Raw genomic sequence first — 22112 nt, forward strand, 5'->3', positions numbered from 1 at the left:
CTGGGGAGTTTAGAAAGGGCAGCAAAGTGGATTATCGTGGGCAAGAGTCTTTAAAGAAGAAGTTGTTGCCCAGGAGGGTGGTGAGAACCTGGCCCAGGCTGCCAAGGGAGGTGGTGGAAGCCTCCTCCTGATGCCTGGAGGTGTTTGCAGCCAGGCTGGAGGTGGCTGTGAGCAACCTGCTGTGGGCAACCTGCTGTGGGATGAGGTGTCCCTGCCCATGGCAGGGGCTTGGAGCTGGCTGAGCCTTGGGGTCCCTGCCAGCCCTGACAGCTCTGGGGTTCTATGCCCCTAGCAGTCCCTGGTGCCTTGGGGTCCCTTCCAACTCTGACAGTTGTCTGATTCTAAAGTATCTGCTGGTGAGTGGCAGAGGCCAAAACTCTCAGGGACCATCGCTGCCGACTCCAGAGACAGGAAAATAGCTTGGAGAGTGCATGCCGGGCGGGTCCCGCGGGGCTGGGTCCCGCGGGGCTGGGTCATGCTGCTCTGCTGCTGCTCTGCTGCGGCTCTGCTCCTCCGCCGGCTGTCTCCGGTTCCGGAGGGCAGAGCTCCCCAGCTCCTCGGCAGGGAGCAGCAGGGCACTGAGCCCTTTTTCTCCGTCGGGCTGCTAGCAAACCTCAGCAGCCCTTCCCTCTGAGCGATCTGCAGGTATCGGCACACGGCAAATGCCATCTGAGTAATTCTGCAAACGCCTCTTATTTCCTTTGCTGCTCCCCAGCAGCTCCTCTGCCTCTCCCCTTTCAGGAACTTCAATAAACAGAGCCGTTTGGTATTTGTTTATTTGTTGGCGAAAAGCAGGCTGCTTTTTGCTCTTCCGAATGAAACGGCCCCGAACCGCTCGCCTGCGAGAAGGCAGAGCCCAGAGCAACCTTGGCTTGTGTTCCAGGGCAGTCCTCGCCCTCTGCCAGCAGGGACAGCGGTGGGTGGCACTGCGCCCGCCCGGCTCCTGCGAGCCCCCTGCACCTGTGCCCAGTAAAGCAAGGAAAAGCCCTCCCGGCCCCCGGCGCGGGGGAGGCGCCGTGCTGCCCCACGGCGAGCGAGGGCAGGGCCGTGGGGAGCGGCGCAGGGGGCCGGGCCTCCCTCCCTCGGCGCGGCGCTTCCCATCGCATCCGCCGGGTAAGAGCGGCGGAGGCTGCTCCGGGCCGCGCCGCAGCCGCGGGCTCGCGTAGCGAGCTGTGCCGCGCGGGGAGGCGCCGGGGCCGGGCGCGGCGCTGCGCGGGGCCGAGGCGGCGGGCGGCGGCCTAGGCCGCGCCCGTGGCGGCGCTCGGGAAGGGGGAGAGAGGCTTTGCCCGCGGCCGGGGAGCCCCCACGCCTGCGCTGGGGCCGGGGGGCGCTGCGGGGCGTGTGTGAGCGCAAGGAGCTGCGGTTTGAGCCCAGCCCAGGGCCGGGGGGACCGGGAAGGAGCCGGGCAAGGCAGATGCTGCTGTCTGCTGCTCTCCTTGCCTGCCACGCTTCGGCTGGTGGCTTGCTCGGAGATCTGCTGGGGCCAGCCGCAGGGCGGTAGAAATGCTGCCAAGTGCTCGGAAGGAGGGTGTGAGGTGTGGGGAGGATGGGGAACAGGCTCCTGCTTTCCCCCAGCGGTGCCCGTGGCCGGGCGGGGGGGGCAGGCACAGGCCCCCACGCGAGAGGCTCCGTGGGAACTTGGAGAGTGCTGGAAGCCTGAACCAGGCTGCCCGGGGCGGTGGTGGAGTCTCCTACTCTGGAGTCATTCAGAGCCCTGCCCGGCTGCGGTCTTGTGCCGCCCGACCTCGCCGATCCTGCTGTGGCAGCGGCGCTGGGACAGGTCTCCAGAGGTCCTTTCCGAGCCCTGCCGTGGTGTGGGAAGGGCTGAGCCTCGCTGTCGGCCTTTGAAAAGGAAAGAAAACTCTTTCCCAGCGCGGTGCTCTGGAGTTCTCTTAGCTTCCCTCTTCTCTCCCCTCCCCCAGCACACGTTGTGAGAAAGGAGGAGATTAAAGCCTGAATGTATCAGCGTACGGGAAAGCGAAAGTGACTGTGCTTATCGAAAGGCAGTGGAGCTGAGGAAAGGGGAGATGAAACTCCACCTTCATGCACTTGAGCCCAGAGAGCCAAGCAGAGCCTGGGCTGCAGCAGCAGAAGTGTGGCCAGCAGGGCCAGGGAGGGGATTCTGCCTCTCTGCTCCACTCTGCTGAGCCCACAGCTGCAGCTCTGTGCCCAGCTCTGCAGCCTCTGTGCCAGGAAGGCTCTGGAGGGGCTGGAAGGTGTCCAGAGCAGGGCCAGGAGGCTGAGCAGAGGGCTGGAGCTGCCCTGCTGTGAGCACAGCCTGAGAGAGTTGGGGTTGTGCAGGCTGCAGAGGAGAAGGCTCCAGGGAGAGCTTCTGGTGGCCTTCCAGGAGCTGCAGGGGGCTGCAGCAAAGCTGGGGAGGGACTTTGGAGGGGGTGAGGGAGGGACAGGCCTTGGGGGGGATGGAGCCAAAGGAGAAGTGGGGAGCTGGAGATTGGCTGTGAGGAAGAAGTTGTTGGGCAGGAGGGTGGTGAGAGCCTGGCCCAGACTGCCCAGGGAGGTGGTGGAAGCCTCCTGCTGATGCCTGGAGGTGTTTGCAGCCAGGCTGGAGGTGGCTGTGAGCAAGCTGCTGTGGTGTGAGGTGTCCCTGCCCATGGCAGGGGCTTGGAGCTGCCTGAGCCTTGGGGTCCCTGCCAGCCCTGGCAGTTCTATGATTCTATGACTTACTTCCCCTCAGTGGATTTATGGCTACGAGAGGAGATGAGCTGAGATCATGGGGCTGTGTCCTGAGATGCTTTGTGGTTTCAGGGAGAAGACTGAAGTGTTTAGGATGAATACTCTTTGCCCTGCTTGCTTCTGAAGTTTCACAACCACTTCCATTTTAATCTGACACTTTTTACTAGGAGCTGTTTTGTGGTGGTCAAGATGACCCTCATGAGGTTCAACAAGAGCAAGTGCAGGGTTCTGCCCCTGGGCTGGGACAGTCCTCACTATCAATACAGGCTGGAGGAGGAGGTGATAAGAAGCAGCTGTGAGGAAAAGGACTTGGGGGATGAGAAGCTGGGCAGGAGCAGGCAGGGGAAGGCTGCAGCACAGAAGGCAAATCCCAGCCTGGGCTGCAGCCAAAGCAGCATTGCCAGCAGAGCCAGAGAGGGGATTCTGCCTCTGCTCTGCTGAGACCTCCCCTGCAGGGCTGGGGGCAGCTCTGGAGCCCTCAGCACAGGGAGGACCTGGAGCTGCTGGAGAGGCTCCAGAGGAGGCCAGGAGAATGCTCAGGGGCTTGGAGCAGCTCTGCTGTGAGGCCAGGCTGAGGGAGCTGGGGCTGTGCAGCCTGGAGAGGAGAAGGCTGCAGGGAGACCTTAGAGCAGCCTGCCAGGACCTGGAGGGGGCTACAGGAGGGATGGAGAGAGACTGCTCCCCAAGGCCTGCAGGGCCAGGCCCAGGGGCAATGGCTTCAGAGCAGATTGGGATTGGATGTGAGGAGCAAGTTCTTTGCTCTGAGGGTGGTGGAACACTGGCACAGGCTGCCCAGAGAGGTGGTTGGGATCCCATCCCTGGAGACATTCCAGATGAGGCTGGAGATGGCTCTGGGCAGCCAGTCCCAGCTGGGGATGTCCCTGCAGGGGGGTTGGACTGGAGGAGCTTTGGAGCTCCCTTCCAGCCTGGACCATTCTGTGGTTCTCTCCTGCTCTGGAAGGTGAAGCAGGAGGGAGTTTTGGCCTCCTTCTGCCCATGGTGTGGTTGCAGTGAAGCTCTTTCTTACTCTGTGCCATTCTGCAGGTCGTGAAGCCATCCCAGGATGAACAGCTGTAAGAGGCAGCTGTGTGCTGACCAGCCAGCAAGCCTCGAGAGGTTCAGCCCCGAGGTTGTCTCTGAGGTTGAGAAGCTCTTTGCCAAGAAGTTTACTTACCCCAAGCCAGCCAACCAAGACTGGCAGCTGCCAGACCCCAGCGAGGCTTTCACCTCCCCTCACAAGGAGTTCCACTCCCTGCTGGCGCTGAAGGACTCCTTGAACCATGTGAAGAATCAGCTGAGTGATAAGAACCTGGAGGAGTGGCACCAGCACACCTCCTTCACCAACAAGGCAGGGAAGGTGGTGCCCCAGGTGAGGAAGTCCATGAACGCCGAGCTCTGCACCCAGGCCTGGTGCAAGTTCCACGAGATCCTGGGCAGCTTTCCCCTGCTCCCCGAAGAAGCCCTGGAGGAGGGAGAGCTGAACTCTGTCCACCTCTGTGAGGCACCTGGAGCTTTTGTGGCCAGCCTGAACCACTACTTGAAGTCCCACCAGGTTCCCTGCGCCTGGAACTGGGTGGCCACCTCCCTCAACCCTTACCACGAGGCCAACGACAGCCTGACCATGATCGCGGACGACCGGCTGATCGCCAACACCCTGCCGCGCTGGTACTTCGGCCCCGACGACACCGGGGACGTGATGAGCCCGGAGCACCTGGCAGGCCTGCAGAGCCTCGTGGGGAACATGGCCACCGTCCACCTGGTGACCGCCGACGGCAGCTTCGACTGCCAGGGCAACCCGGGCGAGCAGGAGGCGCTGGTCTGCCCCCTGCAGTACTGCGAGGCCGTCACCGCCCTGCTGCTGCTGGGCGCGGGGGGCTCCTTCGTGCTGAAGGTGTTCACCCTCTTCCAGCACTGCTCGGCCAACCTGCTCTTCCTGCTCAACTGTGCCTTCCAGGAGGTCCACCTCTTCAAGCCGGCCACGAGCAAGGCCGGCAACTCGGAGGCCTACGCCGTCTGCCTGCGCTACCTGGGCCGGGAGAGCGTCCACCCGCTGCTGTCCCGCATGCGGCGCGGCTTCGGGGCGCGGATGCTCCGCAGAGCCCTCTTCCCCCAGCACCTGCTGCCCCCCTCCTTCCTGCGGGCCCACGAGGAGTGCTGCGCCTTCTTCCACCGGCGCCAGGCGGAGGCCATCGGGGAGAACCTGCGGCTGTTCGAGCGCATGGGGCGGGCGGAGCAGGCGCGGCTGGGCGCCGCCCGGGACTGCGCCGCCCAGCTCTTCCTGCAGCGCTTCCGCCTGCGGCCCATCGCCAGGAGCCAGTGGCTGGTCAGCAAGTCCCAGGCCGGCTGCAGCACCAGCGCGAGGTGGTGCGGGCAAAGAAGCAAAGCTTTCAGCACCTACAACGAGAGGAAGCTGCTGGAAGCCCTCAGCTGGAACGAGAAAGTGGCCAAGGGCTGCTTCAGTCGCTGGGCCGAGGAGCACAGCCTGAGTAACGCTGGCAAGCTGTGCCTCTTGGAAGGGCCAGCTTCAAACCCTGAGTGCAGCTTGTGGCACATCCTGGAAGGCAGGAGGCTGCCAGTGGTGAAGTGTTCTCCCTTTTGTGATGGGCAGGTCCTGGGGCTTCTCACCGAAGCCCTGAGCGAGTTGGTGGGGGCCGGGCCGAGGAGCGGAGCAGCGCCGCAGCCTTGTCCCTCCTGTGAGGTCCTCCCCGGGCGGCTGCTACTGGCAGAGGTGTCTGACCTCGCCAGGAGCCAGCAGGCAGTCCCCAGTGAAAGCTGCCCTGAGCACTTCAAGTGCCTGGTGGTGGACTTGCCTTCCCTCTCTGAGGGTGAGGGCCAGCCCGGCATGCAGGTGGAGCTGCTGGAGTCGGGCACGCTGCCGGCCTTCGGCTTCTCCTTGCTGTATGACGGAGACCCCAGGTACCAGCGGCAGCTCTTGGGCTGCCTCCTGCGCTGCTTGGGCCAGCTGGCAGCGGGGGATGCTTTGGTGCTGCCCATCCTCTCCTGCCTGACACGCTTCACCGCCGGGCTGCTCTTCATCCTGCACTGCGCCTTCAGGAGCGTCGCCTTCGCCTGCCCCACCTGCCCCCGGCCGCTGCGCCCCGGCGCCGCCTTGCTCTGCGTGGGCTACCGGGGCCTCCCGCAGCCGGCCGTGCGGTACCTGCAGCACCTGCAGGAGCTGATGGGCTCCCTCCTGGACGCTGACTCTCCCCAGCAGGTCCTGCAGTTTGTGCCCATGGAGGTCCTCCTGCGGGGCAAGCTGCTGGAGTTCCTGTGGGACTTGAACACGGCTGTCGCCAAGAGGCAGCTCCACCTGCTTGTGCAAGCCCAGCAGCAGGGGACGGGCAGAGGGGCACTCTAGGCTGGAGCCAAGCTTGCTTGGTTCCCAGGCAGGCAGAAGGTGTTCAGAACATGGTTGATGTGAAGGTAACATTGCTGCAAACCCTTGGTGTGACGCCTGGGAGGGTGTTCAGAGCTGTCCACTGCGCCTGCATCATCCCAGCCTCTTGTGTTGGCCTGAGGCTGGGGTCTTGGGCATGGGGGGTCTAGGGAGGGACAGTGAAGCAGGGGGACTCTTTCTCCTCTCTCACAGCTCTCCCTGGGCAGATTCATTTGTGTACCACCTGGGTCAGAGCTGTGGCCTCGATGGGAGGCAGCAGGGTGGGGACCCTCGCTGGGTGAAGTGAGTCCTCTGCTGTGGAGCAGGGGGGAGGAGTTCTAACACCCCCTGTGCCCTTCTCCAGGCTTTGCAGAGGCTGGAAGGTGAGGTTTGGGCTACTCAGCAGTGTGCAAGCCTGATGGGAAGCTTGAGGCATCCTGTGTGCAGGCATCTGGGTTAGAAACACTACAGAGGGAAAGTGCTCTTGGGTTTCCCTGGTGCTTGGGGGAGGAGCAGCAGGCTGTGGATGGTTTGGGATGGGCTTTGTTGCATGGCTTTGTCTCCCCACCAAAGTCTGAGCTCTTCAAAGCCTGTTCTGAGCCTGCTGGGGTCAAATGCAGGCCTGCCTCCATGGCAGCAGCTGTTCCTCAGGAGCTGCTCATGGTGCTGGGGCTAGGAGCATCATCCTGGGTGTGTCAGAAGTGCTCTGGGTCCCACTGGAGGAGTACAAAGCTGAAGGAATAAGTCAGAGCTTCCTTTGGGGGGGGGGAGATGATAATGCTGCAGTCTGCTCCCTGAGCGTTCCTTGAGGGGAGCTGAAGTTTTGTTTTCCACCTTGCTCCCTGGGAGAGCTGAATGTCAAGGCTTAATTTGGGGTAAAACTAATGCCTGAAGTTTGTGGCAGAGCTGGGGGAGAGGGGGGAGAAAGCTCCTGAGAGGGACCAGGGATTTCTTGCTTGTGGTTGGCTGTTTTTTTGCTTGGGGATTTGTGCCAGGACAAGGTTCCAGGGCTGGAGGAGGCAGGAAGGAGAATGTTGGCTCCTGAGGAATTAGCAGTCACCTCCTGGCAGCATTTCTGACTGTGCAGTGAGGGAGGGCTGGGTGGGGGAATGGGTTGCTGGGGAGGGCTTGGAAGCCCTGCTGAAGGGCTGGGTTGGCTGGAGGTGCTGCACACTTAATTGGCTTCCTTGGCAGGGTGAGCAGGGAGAGCCTCAGTGCTGAGCACTGCACTGCTTGCATTGACTTCTTCTTTCTTTACTGAAGAACTCCTCAGGTGAAGGAGTTTGGGGGCTCAGGATTGTCTGAGAGCATTGCCTCTTGTTCCTGACAGTTGAATGTAAATAGAAGCTGAACACAGCCAAGAAAGCTTCCTGGAGTTGGTTATTGGAGAAGCAGAGAGCTGGCAGGGACCCCAAGGCTCAGCCAGCCCCAAGCCCCTGCCATGGGCAGGGACACCTCACCCCACAGCAGGTTGCTCACAGCCACCTCCAGCCTGGCTGCAAACACCTCCAGGCAGCAGCAGGAGGCTTCCACCACCTCCCTGGGCAGCCTGGGCCAGGCTCTCACCACCCTCCTGCCCAACAACTTCTTCCTCACAGCCAATCTCCAGCTCCCCACTTCTCCTTTTGCTCCAGCCCCCCCAGGCCTGTCCCTCCCTCACCCCCTCCAAAGTCCCTCCCCAGCTTTCCTGCAGCCCCCTGCAGCTCCTGGAAGGCCACCAGAAGCTCTCCCTGGAGCCTTCTCCCCTCCAGCCTGCACAACCCCAACTCCCTCAGGCTGTGCTCAGAGCAGCTCCAGCCCTCTGCTCAGCCTCCTGGCCCTGCTCTGGACACCTCCCAGCCCCTCCAGAGCCTTCCTGGCACAGAGGCTGCAGAGCTGGGCACAGAGCTGCAGCTGTGGGCTCAGCAGAGTGGAGCAGAGAGGCAGAATCCCCTCCCTGGCCCTGCTGGCCACACTTCTGCTGCTGCAGCCCAGGCTCTGCTTGGCTCTCTGGGCTGCAAGTGCTCCCTGCTGGCTGCTGCTGAGCTTCTCCCCCAGCACCCCCAAGGCCTTTGGTCCTGGGCTGCTCTCCAGCCAGTCCCTGCCCAGCCTCTGGCAGTGCTGGACTAAGTCACAATGAATGGCAGCAGAGCTCTGGGAAAGGTGTTTTGGAGCAGCCTGGGGCAGCAGAAGCAGTGGGAGGCCTTTAGGTGCCAGCTGGGGCTCCTGCTTAGCTCAGTTCAGTCCTGCTGGGAGGTTTCTGAAGCCAGCCTGGGCTCCAGCCCCTTCCATACTGGAATGAAGCTGCTCTTCCTCTCCTGGCAGCTGAGTCATGCTGCTGCTCAGAGCAGGAGGGATCAGAGGCTGCAGGCTGGGAGGTGGATGCAGGAAGAGTTTCTCCTGTAAGTCATTGTTTGAACCTGGGTAGAGGAGGAGTGCCAGCAGGGATCAGCTGCACTGAATCACTGCAAGGCTCAGGTAGGAAGGGAGCTCAGAGGTCAACCACTGCAACCTCCCCCCCAGCAGCAGGGACAGCTCTCAACCAGATCTGGCTGCCCAAGGCCTCACCCAGCCTGGCCTGGAACACCCCCAGGCAGGAGGCAGCCACAGCCTCCCTGGGCAGCCTGGGCCAGAGCCTCAGCTCCCTCCTGCTGGAGAACTTCTGCCTCAGCTCCACTCTGACCCTGCTCTGCCTCAGCTCCAAACCCTTCCCCCCTGGCCTGGCTCCAGACCCCCTCAGCCAAAGTCTCTCTGCAGCCTCCCTGCAGGATCCTTTCAGCTCCTGGCAGCAGCTCTGAGGTCCCCCTGGAGCCTTCTCCTCCCCAGGCTGCACAGCCCCAGCTCCGTCAGCTGTGCTCCCAGCAGAGCTGCTCCAGCCCTGGCAGCATCTCTGTGGCCTCCCCTGGCCTCCCTCCACAGCTCTGTGGCCTCCTCCTGCTGGGGACAGCAGAGCTGCAGGCAGGGCTGGGGGTGGGGGCAGAGCAGAGCCCAAGGGCAGGATCCCTTCTCTGCTCTTTCATTGAGGGGTAAAAAAGGAATGCTGGAGACCAAAATGAAGGAGGCAAAAGTACTTGGTGAGACCAAAGTGCAGCCCAGCTTTCCTGACCTGGAGGACAGCAGGGTGAAGGTAGTGCCCACCAGAGGCATCCCTCTGTCCCTGCTGCAGAGGTGATTAATGCTTTGGGAGCACTGGGGTGAAGCATCCTGAAGACTTCTCTTGCAGCAGGCATGAGGGGAAGCATCTCACCTAGTGAGTAACCATCATGGAACAGTTTAGGTGGCAAGGGACCTCCAGAGGTCCTTCAGTCCAACCCTTCTGCAGTCATCTGCAGCTGGAGTAGGTTGCTCAGAGCCTTCTCCACCATGACCTTCACTATCTCCAAGGATGTGACCTCAATACCTTCCTGGGTGACCTGATCCAGAGTCTCCCCACATTCCTTCCTCCTCTCCACTCTCCCTCTGCCCTCTCCCAGCTCCAAGCCATTCTCCCTGCTCCTGCCACTCCCAGCCCTTGCCCAGAGTCCCTCCCCAGCTCTCCTGGAGCCCTTCAGCTCCTGGCAGGCTGCTCTGAGCTCTGCCTGCAGCCTTCTCTCCTGCAGGCTGCACAGCCCCAACCCTCCCAGCCTGGCCCCACAGGGGAGGCTCTGCAGCCTCTCAGCATCTCTGTGGCCTCCTCTGGAGCCTCTGCAGCAGCTCCAGGTCCTCCTTGTGCTGGGGGCCCCAGAGCTGGAGGCAGTGCTGCAGGTGGGGGCTGAGCAGAGCAGAATGTGAAGGCAGAGCAGGGAGGGTGTGGAGGTCTTTGTTGAGCTGCTCAGGTGACAGCCCCAGGCCTGGAGGTCGATTCCTGCTCCCCCTGATGCTGCTTTGCTTCCTCCTTGGGCAGGTGGATGTCCTGGATCCCCCTGCCAGGCTGGGAGGTCTAAGAGCTGCTGCTTCCAAAGCCCTGAGCACAAAGCCAGTCCCTGCCTCAGCAGCAGCTCTTCCTCAGGCTCTGTGGCAGTTGCCATGTTGCTTCCCTGCCCCTGCTGTGACTCTGGGTGTGGGGAGGAGGAGGAAGTCTAACCTCTAATGCAGCTCCTGCTTGAGCCACTGCTCCACAGGCTCTGGCCCCTGGGGTCAAAACCACAGCAAGGGGGAAGATGTCCTGCCCTGAGCTCAGCCCGGCTGAGGCTGCATCTCCAATCCTGGGCTCACTGCCAGCAGGACCCTGAGGAGCTGCATCAGGCCCAGAGGAGGGCAAGAAAGGTGGGGAAGGGTCTGGAGGAGAGGGCTGGGGAGGAGCAGCTGAGGGAGCTGGGGGTGTGCAGCCTGGAGCAGAGGAGGCTGAGGGAGACCTCCTTGCTCTCTGCAGCTCCCTGGGAGGAGGCTGCAGCCAGGGGGGCTTGGGCTCTGCTCCCTCATATCAGGTGACAGGAGAGGAACTGGCCTGAAACTGTGCCAGGGGAGGCTGAGGTTGGAGAGGAGGAGCAATTCCTTTGGTGTCAGAGTGGTCAGGGCCTGGCAGAGGCTGCCCAGGGAGGTGGTGGAATCCCCATGGCTGGAGGGGCTGCAGAGCCCTGTGGCCATGGCACTGGGGCCAGGGGCTGGTGCCCAGGCTGGGGTTGGGTTGGAGGTTGGACTGGGTGATTCTGGAGGGGTTTGCAGGCCAGGCAGCGCTGTGCCCCGAGGAGGGCAGGGCAGGGAGAAGAGGCTGTCACTTGCTGGTGGATTGATTGCTCTCAACTGGGGGCTGATGGGGAGGAGTGGGTCCGCATTTGGAGCTCAGCCCTGGCTGAAGGCAGAGATCATTACTGGAGATGGCTGAGAGCTGAATGGACAACTGCTGCCTGGCTGGGAAGGAAAGCTCCTGCAGAGCTGCCCTGAGGTCCTAAGCTGTCAGGTAGCTGTGCCTCAGAACAACCACCCAGAGAGGAATGAAAGCTCAATTAGGGTGAGCAATGAAGGGGCTGGGGTGGTGGAGTCCCTGAATGCAGCCTCCAGAGGGGCTGTGGTGATTAACGACTTGCTGTGCCCTCATCAGTGCATGCCCCGGGTCGGTGATGGAGCACAGCTCACTGCCACCCAGCTGGAATCTGCCTTGGGGTCACAATTAAAGCCCACTCCGAGGGGGCTGCTGCAGAGCTCTCTGGTCCTGGGAGTAATGATGCTGTGGAAGAAACATGGCCAGAGGAGGGGTGGGGGCTGGGGGCAGCACAGGGAGCAGCTGGGCAGCTTTGATTCCAGCAGCTGGGGGGATCCTGCAGGAGGGCTGCAGCGGCTGGGGGGATCCTGCAGGAGGGCTGCAGCAGCTGGGGGGGATCCTGCAGGAGGGCTGCAGCGGCTGGGGGGATCCTGCAGGAGGGCTGCAGCGGCTGGGGGGATCCTGCAGGAGGGCTGCAGCGGCTGGGGGCATCCTGCAGGAGGGCTGCAGCAGCTGGGGGCATCCTGCAGGAGGGCTGCAGCAGCTGGGGGGGATCCTGCAGGAGGGCTGCAGCAGCTGGGGGGATCCTGCAGGAGGGCTGCAGCGGCTGGGGGGGATCCTGCAGGAGGGCTGCAGCGGCTGGGGGGATCCTGCAGGAGGGCTGCAGCAGCTGGGGGGATCCTGCAGGAGGGCTGCAGCGGCTGGGGGAGGCTGATCCTCACTTCTCTCTCATCATTCCTTCATTTACCATGGATTTGTCTCGTCCTTCATTTTGCTTCCCAGCATTTCTCTGGGTTTTGTCCTCCCTCAATGAAAGAGCAGGGTGGGCAGAGGGGATCCTGCCCCTGGGCTCTGCTCTGCCCCCACCCCCAGCCCTGCCTCCAGCTCTGCTGTCCCCAGCAGGAGGAGGCCACAGAGCTGTGGAGTGAGGCCAGGGGAGGCCACAGAGATGCTGCCAGGGCTGGAGCAGCTCTGCTGGGAGCACAGCTGAGGGAGCTGGGGCTGTGCAGCCTGGGGAGGAGAAGGCTCCAGGGGGACCTCAGAGCTGCTGCCAGGAGCTGAAGGGATCCTGCAGGGAGGCTGCAGAGAGACTTTGGCTGAGGGGGTGTGGAGCCAGGCCAGGGGGGAAGGGTTTGGAGCTGAGGCAGAGCAGGGTCAGAGTGGAGCTGAGGCAGAAGTTCTCCAGCAGGAGGGAGCTGAGGCTCTGGCCCAGGCTGCCCAGGGAGGCTGTGGCTGCCTCCTGCCTGGGGGTGTTCCAGGCCAGGCTGGATGAGGCCTTGAGCAGCCTGGGCTGGTGGGAGGGGTCCCTGCCCATGGCAGGGGGTTGGACCTGGATGATCTTTAAGGTCCCCTCCAATCCAAACCCATCCATGAAACTCATCTGGACTTGAGTGTCAGCAGGGAACAAACAGACCTGGATCCAGCTGCCACAGGGGGAGTGAGGGGAGGTCTGAATCAAGACCCCAAAGCTTAGCTGTGTTGTGCAGGGAGAGTGGAGATGCTGCTGCTCAGCTGGAGGGAAGGAGCAGAGGGAGCTGCTGCTGAATGACTGCCAGGGCTTTGGGCCTGACTCTGAATCACCAAGTGATGGATTGCAGGCTGCTAATGAAATGGAGATCTGTGGAGAGGGGCACACTGAATAAAGCCTCAGCTTTGGCTTTGCTTCCATGCTCCAGCAGGGGAGTGGAAGCCCAGAGATTTATATTCATGGGAGGGATTTGGCTCTTAATTGTGAGCCCAGCTTTGGACAACAGAGAACTCTCTGTTTAAACACAGTGTTGAGGCTTGGAAACCTCTGCAAAGCTCTGGATGGGCTTGGAGCTCTTCAAGGGCTGCAGCAGCTCTGCTGGGAGGCTGAGTGCTTGGAGTTGTACAGCCTGGGGAAGAGAAGGCTGCAGGGAGAGCTCAGAGCAGGCAGCAGGAGGCTCAGGCCTCCCAATCCTGCTTGAGACCCCCACTCATGGTTGGTCTCGAAGAGCCCACAGCAAACACCTCCCTGGGCTGCCCAGGGAAACTCTCTCTGAGAACTTCAGCATCAAAGGAGGTTTTAAATGCAGGCAGAACCCCCCTGGGCATTTCAGAGAGAGATCCTTCACCCAGGAACACCTTGGGTCCTGCACCTGGGGCAGGGCAACCTGGGGCATCAATCCAGGCTGGCTGCAGAGAAGGCCTTGGGGGTGCTGGGGCTGGGGGAGCACAGGACAGGAGCCAGCACTGGGCACTGGCAGCACAGGAGGCCAAGGGCAGCCTGGGCTGCAGCCAGAGCAGTGTGGCCAGAGCTGGAGAGAGAGGATCCTGCCCCTCTGCTCTGCTCTGGGGAGACCTCCCCTGCAGGGCTGGGGCCAGCCCTGGGACCCCAGCACAAGAGAGACCTGGAGCTGCTGGAGAGGCTCCAGAGGAGGCCCCAGAGATGCTGAGAGGCTGCAGAGCCTCTGCCCTGAGGCCAGGCTGGGAGAGCTGGGGCTGTGCAGCCTGCAGGAGAGAAGGCTGCAGGCAGAGCTCAGAGCTGCAGCTGCAGAGCTGCAGGGCAGCTGCAGGCAGGCTGGGGAGGGACTGCTCAGAAGGGGCTGTGGGGCTAGGCCCAGGGGCAATGGTTTGGAGCTGGAGCAGGGCAGAGTTAGGTTGGAGCTGAGGAGGAAGTTGTGCAGAGGGAGGCTGGGGAGAGCCTGGCCCAGGCTGCCCAGGGAGGTGGTGGAGGCTCCATCCCTGCAGCCCTTCCAGCTCAGCCTGGCTGTGTCCCTGGGCAGCCTGCTGCAGCTGGAGCTGTCCCTGCTGCCTGCAGGGCTTGGCCAGGAGGCCCTTGGGGGCTCCCTGCCAGCCCAAGGCAATCTGTGAAGCTGTGAATCATGGCACTCTGTGTAGGTTTGAAGTGACCTGAGCCATCTCCTGAAGGAAAGGGAGACAGCAGCAGGCTGAGGAGCCTAAGCAGAAGTAATGAAGCAGTAATTAGCAATTAATAAGCTGTGCAGAACCTTAAGGTTTTAATAAGTGCTGTCCTGGCCTGGAGGTCTGCTGCTGGAGAGGAGGAGTCCCTTGGAACTCTGCAGCTTAATTATCTTCATTTCCCTCAGACACCATCTGCTCCTCACCAGCTTCTGTGGAGGTTGGGTTTGAAGGCCTCCACTGCTGTGGCTTTCCACAGCAGAGATTTAATGGATGGCAGGGGCCAGATTTGGCCACTGGGTTGGCCTTGGTGGCCCTGCAGGGAGAGCAGGGCAAGTCTCTGTCCAGCAGAGCAGCAGGGGCTCAGACAAGTGTCCAGGTAGAGGAGGAGCTGGAAGGGACAGGGGCAGAACCTGCTCTGTGCTCTGCAGAGCCTTTGTCTCGTTTTCAGAGGGAGGACAGAGTGAAGTCTCTGAATCCCAGAAGGCTTCGGGCTGGAAGGGACCTCTGGAGATCATCCAGTCCAACCCCCCTGCCAGGGCAGGGCACCCAGGAACCCATCCAGCTCTCCACAACCTCTCTGGGCAGCCTCCTCCAGGCCTGCAGCAGCCTCCCTCCAAAGAATCACAGACCCCCAGGGCTGGCAGGGACCCCAGGGCTCAGCCAGCTCCCAGCCCCTGCCATGGGCAGGGACACCTCACCCCACAGCAGGTTGCTCACAGCCACCTCCAGCCTGGCTGCAAACACCTCCAGGCAGCAGCAGGAGGCTTCCACCACCTCCCTGGGCAGCCTGGGTCAGGCTCTCACCACCCTCCTGCCCAACAACTTCTTCCTCACAGCCAATCTCCAGCTCCCCACTTCTCCTTTTGCTCCATCCCCCCCAGGCCTGTCCCTCCCTCACCCCCTCCAAAGTCCCTCCCCAGCTTTCCTGCAGCCCCCTGCAGCTCCTGCAAGGCCACCAGAAGGTCTCCCTGGAGCCTTCTCCTCTGCAGCCTGCACAAGCCCAACTCTCTCAGGCTGTCCTCAGAGCAGAGCAGCTCCAGCCCTCTGCTCAGCCTCCTGGCCCTGCTCTGGACACCTTCCAGCCCCTCCAGAGCCTTCCTGGCACAGAGGCTGCAGAGCTGGGCACAGAGCTGCAGCTGTGGGCTCAGCAGAGGGGAGCAGAGAAGTGATGTGGGGTGGAGAAGCTGCTCCCTCCTCAGCTCTGTTGGGTGCCTCTGCTTCGCTGGCTGTGTGCTGCTCCATGCCTTGCTGAGCACTGGGAGGTCAGCTCAGTGAGAAGCCAAACTGCATCACCTTGCTCCCTGCTCTCCTGAAGCTGAGGAAGGCTCAAGGGAAAGGATTTTTGACAAGGGCTTGAACCTCCATGGGGCTCAGCAGGGCCCAGGGCAAGGTCCTGCAGCTGGGGCAGGGCAGTGCCAAGCAAAGATGCAGGCTTGGGCAGGAGATGCTAGGAGGGGATCTGATCAATGTCTGTATGTATCTGGGGGGTAGGTGCCAGCCTCCTTGGGGTGGTGCCCAATGACAGGGTAAGGACCAACAGGGATGAGCTGGAGGAGAAGGCCTTGGGGGTGCCAGGGGGTGGCAAAGTGCCCAGGAGCCAGCACTGGGCCCTGGCAGCCCAGAGGCAGCTGAGTGCTGAGCTGCAGCCAGAGCAGGGAGAGCAGCAGCACAGGGAGGGGATTCTGCCCCTCTGCTCTGCTCTGCTCAGCCCCCACCTGCAGCACTGCCTCCAGCTCTGGGGCCCCCAGCACAAGGAGGACCTGGAGCTGCTGCAGAGGCTCCAGAGGAGGCCCCAGAGATGCTGAGAGGCTGCAGAGCCTCCCCTGTGGGGCCAGGCTGGGAGGGTTGGGGCTGTGCAGCCTGCAGGAGAGAAGGCTGCAGGCAGAGCTCAGAGCAACCTTGCAGGAGCTGAAGGGCTCCAGGAGAGCTGGGGAGGGACTGTGGGCAAGGGCTGGGAGTGGCAGGAGCAGGGAGAATGGCTTGGAGCTGGGAGAGGGCAGAGGGAGAGTGGAGAGGAGGAAGGAATGGTTGGCAGGGAGGCTGGGGAGAGCCTGGCACAGGCTGCCCAGGGAGGCTGTGGCTGCCCCCTGGCTGGAGGTGCTGAGGACCAGGCTGGATGGAGCCTTGAGCAGCCTGGGCTGAGGGAGGGGGTCCCTGCTTGAGACCCCCACCTGCAGCACTGCCTCCACTTCTGGTGTGCCCAGCAGAAGAAGGAGCTGGAGGGGAGAAGAGGAAAGCCATGGAGCTGAGCACAAAGCAGAGCTCCTCTCCTGCAGCTGTATTTGCCACCCTGCCTCCCAGTAATGACAGGGGAGAGCAGGCAGGACAGCTGCAGAAGGCAAAGAGACCTCTTGAAGGGGAGAGGAGGGAAAGGAAGGAACAAGCCCAAAACCCAAAGAGAAAAGCACCAAGATCCTTTCAGTGGGCTGCTTGTGCCAAGAGCCCTCAGAGAGAGGAGAGTGGCTGCTGGGGAGCAGCAGGGAAGGTGCACCAAGGCAGCTCAGGGGGCATGAAAGGATCAGAGGGAAAAGGAACACTCAGACCCCAAACCAACCCCCCCAGCCCTCAGGATGCTGCTGAAGCAGCTCCAGTGTCCCAAACAGCTCAGCCTCTGCCCTCAGGGGAAGCTGCCAGGAGCTGGGGGTGCTGGGGGGCAGCAGCTGGAGCTGAGCCCAGGGGGTGCTCAGGGGGGCAAGAAGGTCACCAGCAGCCTGGGGTGGGCAGCAGGAGCAGGGCAGGGATGGGGCCCCTGGAATGGGCACTGGGGAGGCCTCAGCTTGAGCCCTGGGCTCAGCTCTGGGCTCCTGACTGCCAGCAGGAGCCTGAGGAGCTGCAGCAGGGCCAGGGAAGGGCAAGCAAGGTGGGGAAGGGTCTGGAGGAGAGGGCTGGGGAGGAGCAGCTGAGGGAGCTGGGGAGGTTTGGTGTGGAGCAGAGGAGGCTGAGGGAGACCTCCTTGCTCTCTGCAGCTCCCTGGGAGGAGGCTGCAGCCAGCTGGGGTTGGGCTCTGCTCCCCAGGCTCAGGGGATGGAAGGAGAGGAACTGGCCTGAAACTGTGCCAGGAGGGGGAGCAGGCCAAGGGGCAATGGCCACAAACTAGTCCAGGAGGCTGCAGCTGAGCAGGAGGAGAAAGTTGTTTGGTGTGAGGCTGCTGGAGCCTGGAGCAGGTTGCCCAGAGAGGTTGTGGAGCCTCCTGGTGTGGAGAGCTTCCAACCCCCCCTGGGCACTGTGCTGTGGGTGCCCTGCTGGGGCAGGGGGCTTAGGCTGGGGGAGCTCCAGGGGTCCCTTTCCAGCCCTGCCCATGCTGGGAGCACTCTGTAGAGGCCTGGGGAAGTTCCCTGCTCTGGAGGAGCTGCTCCAGGATTGATGTCTCTTGCACAACAGAGGCCAGGCCTTAATATTTCAGTAGGACCCAAGAGTTCCTGGCTTGGCCCTCCTCCAAGGGCTTCTTTCTGCTTCCCTCCTCTGCACTAGCATCAGACAAAGCAGCCTGCTTGGTTAATTCTTTCTGCTCCAGATACCTCCACAGGCAGGAGGGGGGGGGAAGAGAAAGGGAAAAACCCAAGGAACTCAGCTCCTGCTTCTGCAGTGGAGGCTCACAACCTTCTGCAGAGCTTCACAGCCCACAGAGCAAATATTTACCAGCCAGCAGCACCAGCTGCCTCTTGTCTCTCCTGCTGCCTCTCATTTCCAGCTGCATTGTTGGGGCATCTGCTCCATTAATTAGAGCTCATTTGCACAAGGCAGGGCTGGCTCAGCGCAGTCCTGCAGGGGAGAGGGAGGGAGGGAGGGAGGGAGGTCCAAAGTGGCCCTCCACATATTCCCATGGCCCAGCTTCCCCTCTGCTCTGCTGAGCCAGGCTCCAGCTAGCTCTGAGCACACCAAAGATTCCTTCAGCCTCACCTCACTCTCCTTACCCTGAGCCCCTGCAGCCAGGGCTCAGCCTGGGCAAGGCACAGGAGGCTGTGGCTGCTCTGCCCTTGAGTCACAGAATGGGGTTGGGGTGGAAGGGAGCTCAGAGCTCAGCCAGTGCCAACCCTCCTGCCATGGGCAGGGACCCCTCCCCCCAGCCCAGGCTGCTCAAGGCCTCATCCAGCCTGGTCCTCAGCACCTCCAGGCAGGGGGCAGCCACAGCCTCCCTGGGCAGCCTGTGCCAGGCTCTCCCCAGCCTCACTGCCAACCATTCCTTCCTCCTCTCCACTCTCACTCTGCCCTCTCCCAGCTCCAAGCCATTCTCCCTGCTCCTGCCACTCCCAGCCCTTGCCCAGAGTCCCTCCCCAGCTCTCCTGGAGCCCTTCAGCTCCTGCAAGGTTGCTCTGAGCTCTGCCTGCAGCCTTCTCTCCTGCAGGCTGCACAGCCCCAACCCTCCCATAAGAAATTGTTGGCAGGGAGGCTGGGGAGAGCCTGGCACAGGCTGCCCAGGGAGGCTGTGGCTGCCCCCTGCCTGGAGGTGCTCAGGACCAGGCTGGATGAGGCCTTGAGGCTGGGGGAGGAGTTCCTGCCCATGGCAGGGGGCTGGAGCTGGATAATCTTGGAGGTCCCTTCCACCCCCAAACCATTCCATGGATCTATGAATCCAGCTCCTCCTGGAGCTCTCTTCCTGTGCTGCCACTGCCCCTAGGCTGCTCCTAGCTGTGAGGACCTTGGTGGCTCTTCCACCCTGATGCTGACCTCCAGTGACAAAGCCAAGCAGAGCTGCCTGTGCCTAACCCTCCCCAGCAGCAGCAGAGGCACAGAGCAGGTCTCTGAGCGCTGTGCTGTGGCCTCCCTGGTGCTGCTGGGTGGCTGGAGCCCAGGAGGAGGGGGTGGGTATCTCCTCCATTAGCAGGCAGGGAGATAAAGGCTGCTAAAAAGGGGTGCTTTGGTTTCCATGGGGAGTGCTGGCCCCTTGCACATCCTCTGGCACACTGCAAGGCAGATAACCTCAGTGCCTCTGCTCTGTGCTCCACAGCCAGGTGGCACTTTGGGGCTCAGGGAATAGCTTGGCAGCTGGCTGCTTGCAACCCAGCCCAGGAGGCCTTTTCTTCTTTACAAGGACGCAGGGAGTGGGAGAGGCTGAGCTGAGGGGCAGCCACAGCAAGGGCTGCAGGGGCACCACAGCCATTATCTGCTGCAGGCTGTGCTGCAGCTGGGCTCAAATGGCTCTGGTAGTTTAAAGGGCAAGTGAAGGATGATGTGAGCAGAGGAGAGGACTCTCTCTGCCCTGGGAGATCTTTAAGGCTGCTGCCTGCATCCCTGCACCAGCTCAGCATTGGCATTGCCTGGCTTGTGTGCAGGGCTTGGGCCAGAGACATAAACTCATAGAATGGTCAGGGCAGGCAGGGACCCCAAGGCTCAGGCAGCTCCAAGCTCCTGCCATGGGCAGGGACACCTCACACCACAGCAGGTTGCTCACAGCCACCTCCAGCCTGGCTGCAAACACCTCCAGGCATCAGCAGGAGGCTTCCACCACCTCCCTGGGCAGCCTGGGCCAGGCTCTCACCACCCTCCTGCCCAACAACTTCTTCCTCACAGCCAATCTCCAGCTCCCCACTTCTCCTTTTGCTCCATCCCCCCCAGGCCTGTCCCTCCCTCACCCCCTCCAAAGTCCCTCCCCAGCTTTCCTGCAGCCCCCTGCAGCTCCTGCAAGGCCACCAGAAGGTCTCCCTGGAGCCTTCTCCTCTGCAGCCTGCACAAGCCCAACTCTCTCAGGCTGTGCTCAGAGCAGAGCAGCTCCAGCCCTCTGCTCAGCCTCCTGGCCCTACTCTGGACACCCTCCAGAGCCTTCCTGGCACAGAGGCTGCAGAGCTGGGCACAGAGCTCCCACAGCCAAGCTCCCCTCAGCCAGCAGAGCTGAGCCCCCAGCCTCAGCTCTGCTCCCTGCTCCCCTCCACAGCTCCCAGAGCTTTTCTGCCTCATTGGATGTGCTGCTCCCTGCTTGCCCTCAACTCCAGGGAGGCTCCTGGGGAGCTCAGCCCTGCCCCTGCACACTTTCAGGCTGGCTGGGCTGCATCTCTGTGCCATCCCCAGGCCCCAGCTCTGTTTTCAGCCTTGCTAAGCCCAAGCGAGCGGCAGAGCAGCTGGGGGGGGGGGGGCAGCACTCACTTGGGAGAGCAGAGTTTGTCCTTCCCAGCCAGCAAGGAGCAGCCAAAGGGAAGCCTCTTGCAGAGAGCTCTGAAGGAACACAGCCCTTTCAGAAGCCCCAGCTTGGTCCTGCTGCTCTGGTTTGTCTCCCATGAGAGCTTGGAGAGCACTCAGCTCTTGCTTGCAGCCCTGGGAGCTGATCCTGCACCTGGCCGCCTTCACTTGAACCTTCAGCTGAGCCCACAGCAAAGCTCCAAGGCCCAGGAACACCTGGCATGGTATAAAAGAGAAGCCAGATGCCAAGTGCAAGCTCTCCTGGGGATGTGGACCCGACAAGAAGCCTTCTCAGGTGGTGATCCCAACCCAGGCAGGCCTGAAACACAGACACAGAATGGTTTGGGTTGGAAGAGAGCTCCAAAGGGCCTCCTGGCCAAGCCCTGCAGGCAGCAGGGACAGCTCCAGCTGCAGCAGGCTGCCCAGGGACACAGCCAGGCTGAGCTGGAAGGGCTGCAGGGATGGAGCCTCCACCACCTCCCTGGGCAGCCTGGGCCAGGCTCTCCCCAGCCTCCCTCTGCACAACTTCCTCCTCAGCTCCAACCTAACTCTGCCCTGCTCCAGCTCCAAACCATTGCCCCTGGGCCTAGCCCCACAGCCCCTTCTGAGCAGTCCCTCCCCAGCCTGCCTGCAGCTGCCCTGCAGCTCTGCAGCTGCAGCTCTGAGCTCTGCCTGCAGCCTTCTCTCCTGCAGGCTGCACAGCCCCAGCTCTCCCAGCCTGGCCCCAGGGCAGAGGTTCTGCAGCCCTCTCAGCATCTCTGGGGCCTCCTCTGGAGCCTCTCCCTCAGCTCCAGGTCTCTCTTGTGCTGGGGTCCCAGGGCTGGCCCCAGCCCTGCAGGTGAGGTCTCCCCAGAGCAGAGCAGAGGGGCAGGATCCTCTCTCTCCAGCTCTGGCCACACTGCTCTGGCTGCAGCCCAGGCTGCCCTTGGCCTCCTGTGCTGCCAGTGCCCAGTGCTGGCTCCTGTCCTGTGCTCCCCCAACCCCAGCACCCCCAAGGCCTTCCCTGCAGGGCTGCTCTCAATCTCCTCACCCCCAGCCTGGGTTGATATCCAGGTTTGCCCTACCCCAGGTGCAGGACCTTGCCCTTGGCCTTGTGACCCTCCTGAGGTTCAGCAGCTGCTTAACAGAGGCAGCACAAGTGGAACTCCCCAGCACATCGCTCTCCAAAGCCCTGTTTGGTCCTCTGCCAGGGGGGCTGCTCCCTTCCCAAACCATCCCCCTGCACACTCTGCTTGCCCCAAGTCTGTGTGGAGCTCTGGTAGGCAACTTGGCAGCAGCATCAGTTTTGCCTTTGCAGGAGAAGCAGTCCACCTAGAAGAGCAAAAGCAGCAAACATCTGCTCCCCAGCTGAGCCTGTGGCCAGCAGGCACCATCCAGCATCCCTAAAGGTTTGTTCTCTTCCTTTCCCTCCTCATCAAGGGTCAGCAGTGGGACCAGGCACAGAGCCATGGAAACATTGATGGGGAAGAGATCTGGGGATGTCACAGGTTGCCCAGGGCTGCAGCAGCAGGAGTGTGGCCAGCAGGGCCAGGGAGGGGATTCTGCCTCTCTGCTCCACTCTGCTGAGCCCACAGCTGCAGCTCTGTGCCCAGCTCTGCAGCCTCTGTGCCAGGAAGGCTCTGGAGGGGCTGGAAGGTGTCCAGAGCAGGGCCAGGAGGCTGAGCAGAGGGTTGGAGCTGCTCTGCTCTGAGCACAGCCTGAGAGAGTTGGGGTTGTGCAGGCTGCAGAGGAGAAGGCTCCAGGGAGACCTTCTGGTGGCCTTGCAGGAGCTGCAGGGGGCTGCAGGAAAGCTGGGGAGGGACTTTGGAGGGGGTGAGGGAGGGACAGGCCTGGGGGGGCTGGAGCAAAAGGAGAAGTGGGGAGCTGGAGCTTGGCTGTGAGGAAGAAGTTATTGGGCAGGAGGGTGGTGAGAGCCTGGCCCAGGCTGCCCAGGGAGGTGGTGGAAGCCTCCTGCTGATGCCTGGAGGTGTTTGCAGCCAGGCTGGAGGTGGCTGTGAGCAACCTGCTGTGGTGTGAGGTGTCCCTGCCCATGGCAGGGGCTTGGAGCTGGCTGAGCCTTGGGCTCCCTTCCAGCTCTGGGGTTCAGTGATTCTATGATCTGCCTGGGGAGGGAGGATTGGGGAAGCAGCAGAGGAGGCAGCTGGAGCCTTCCAGAGCCAGCCT

At 62.3% G+C, this 22112-nt stretch overlaps 1 protein-coding gene across 1 annotated transcript; it reads left to right on the plus strand.

The window, feature by feature from the left end:
* The first annotated feature begins 959 nt into the window (after positions 1-959).
* On the plus strand, positions 960-7451 carry CMTR2 (cap methyltransferase 2). The gene is made up of 2 exons (XM_068168387.1): positions 960-1113; positions 3739-7451. Exon 2 carries the CDS (start codon positions 3758-3760, stop codon positions 6050-6052), a length of 2295 nt encoding a protein of 764 aa, XP_068024488.1. The 5' UTR covers positions 960-1113; positions 3739-3757; the 3' UTR covers positions 6053-7451.
* The last annotated feature ends 14661 nt before the right edge of the window (positions 7452-22112 follow it).

Source organism: Melanerpes formicivorus, unplaced genomic scaffold (genome assembly GCF_026170545.1).
Source record: "Melanerpes formicivorus ecotype bairdi unplaced genomic scaffold, bMelFor1.0.p_v2 SCAF_137, whole genome shotgun sequence".
Classification (NCBI taxonomy): Eukaryota; Metazoa; Chordata; class Aves; order Piciformes; family Picidae; genus Melanerpes; species Melanerpes formicivorus.

Excerpts from the sequence above, each read along its gene's own strand:
- CMTR2 (XM_068168387.1), top strand. The coding sequence starts at position 3,758 with ATGAACAGCTGTAAGAGGCAGCTGTGTGCTGACCAGCCAGCAAGCCTC.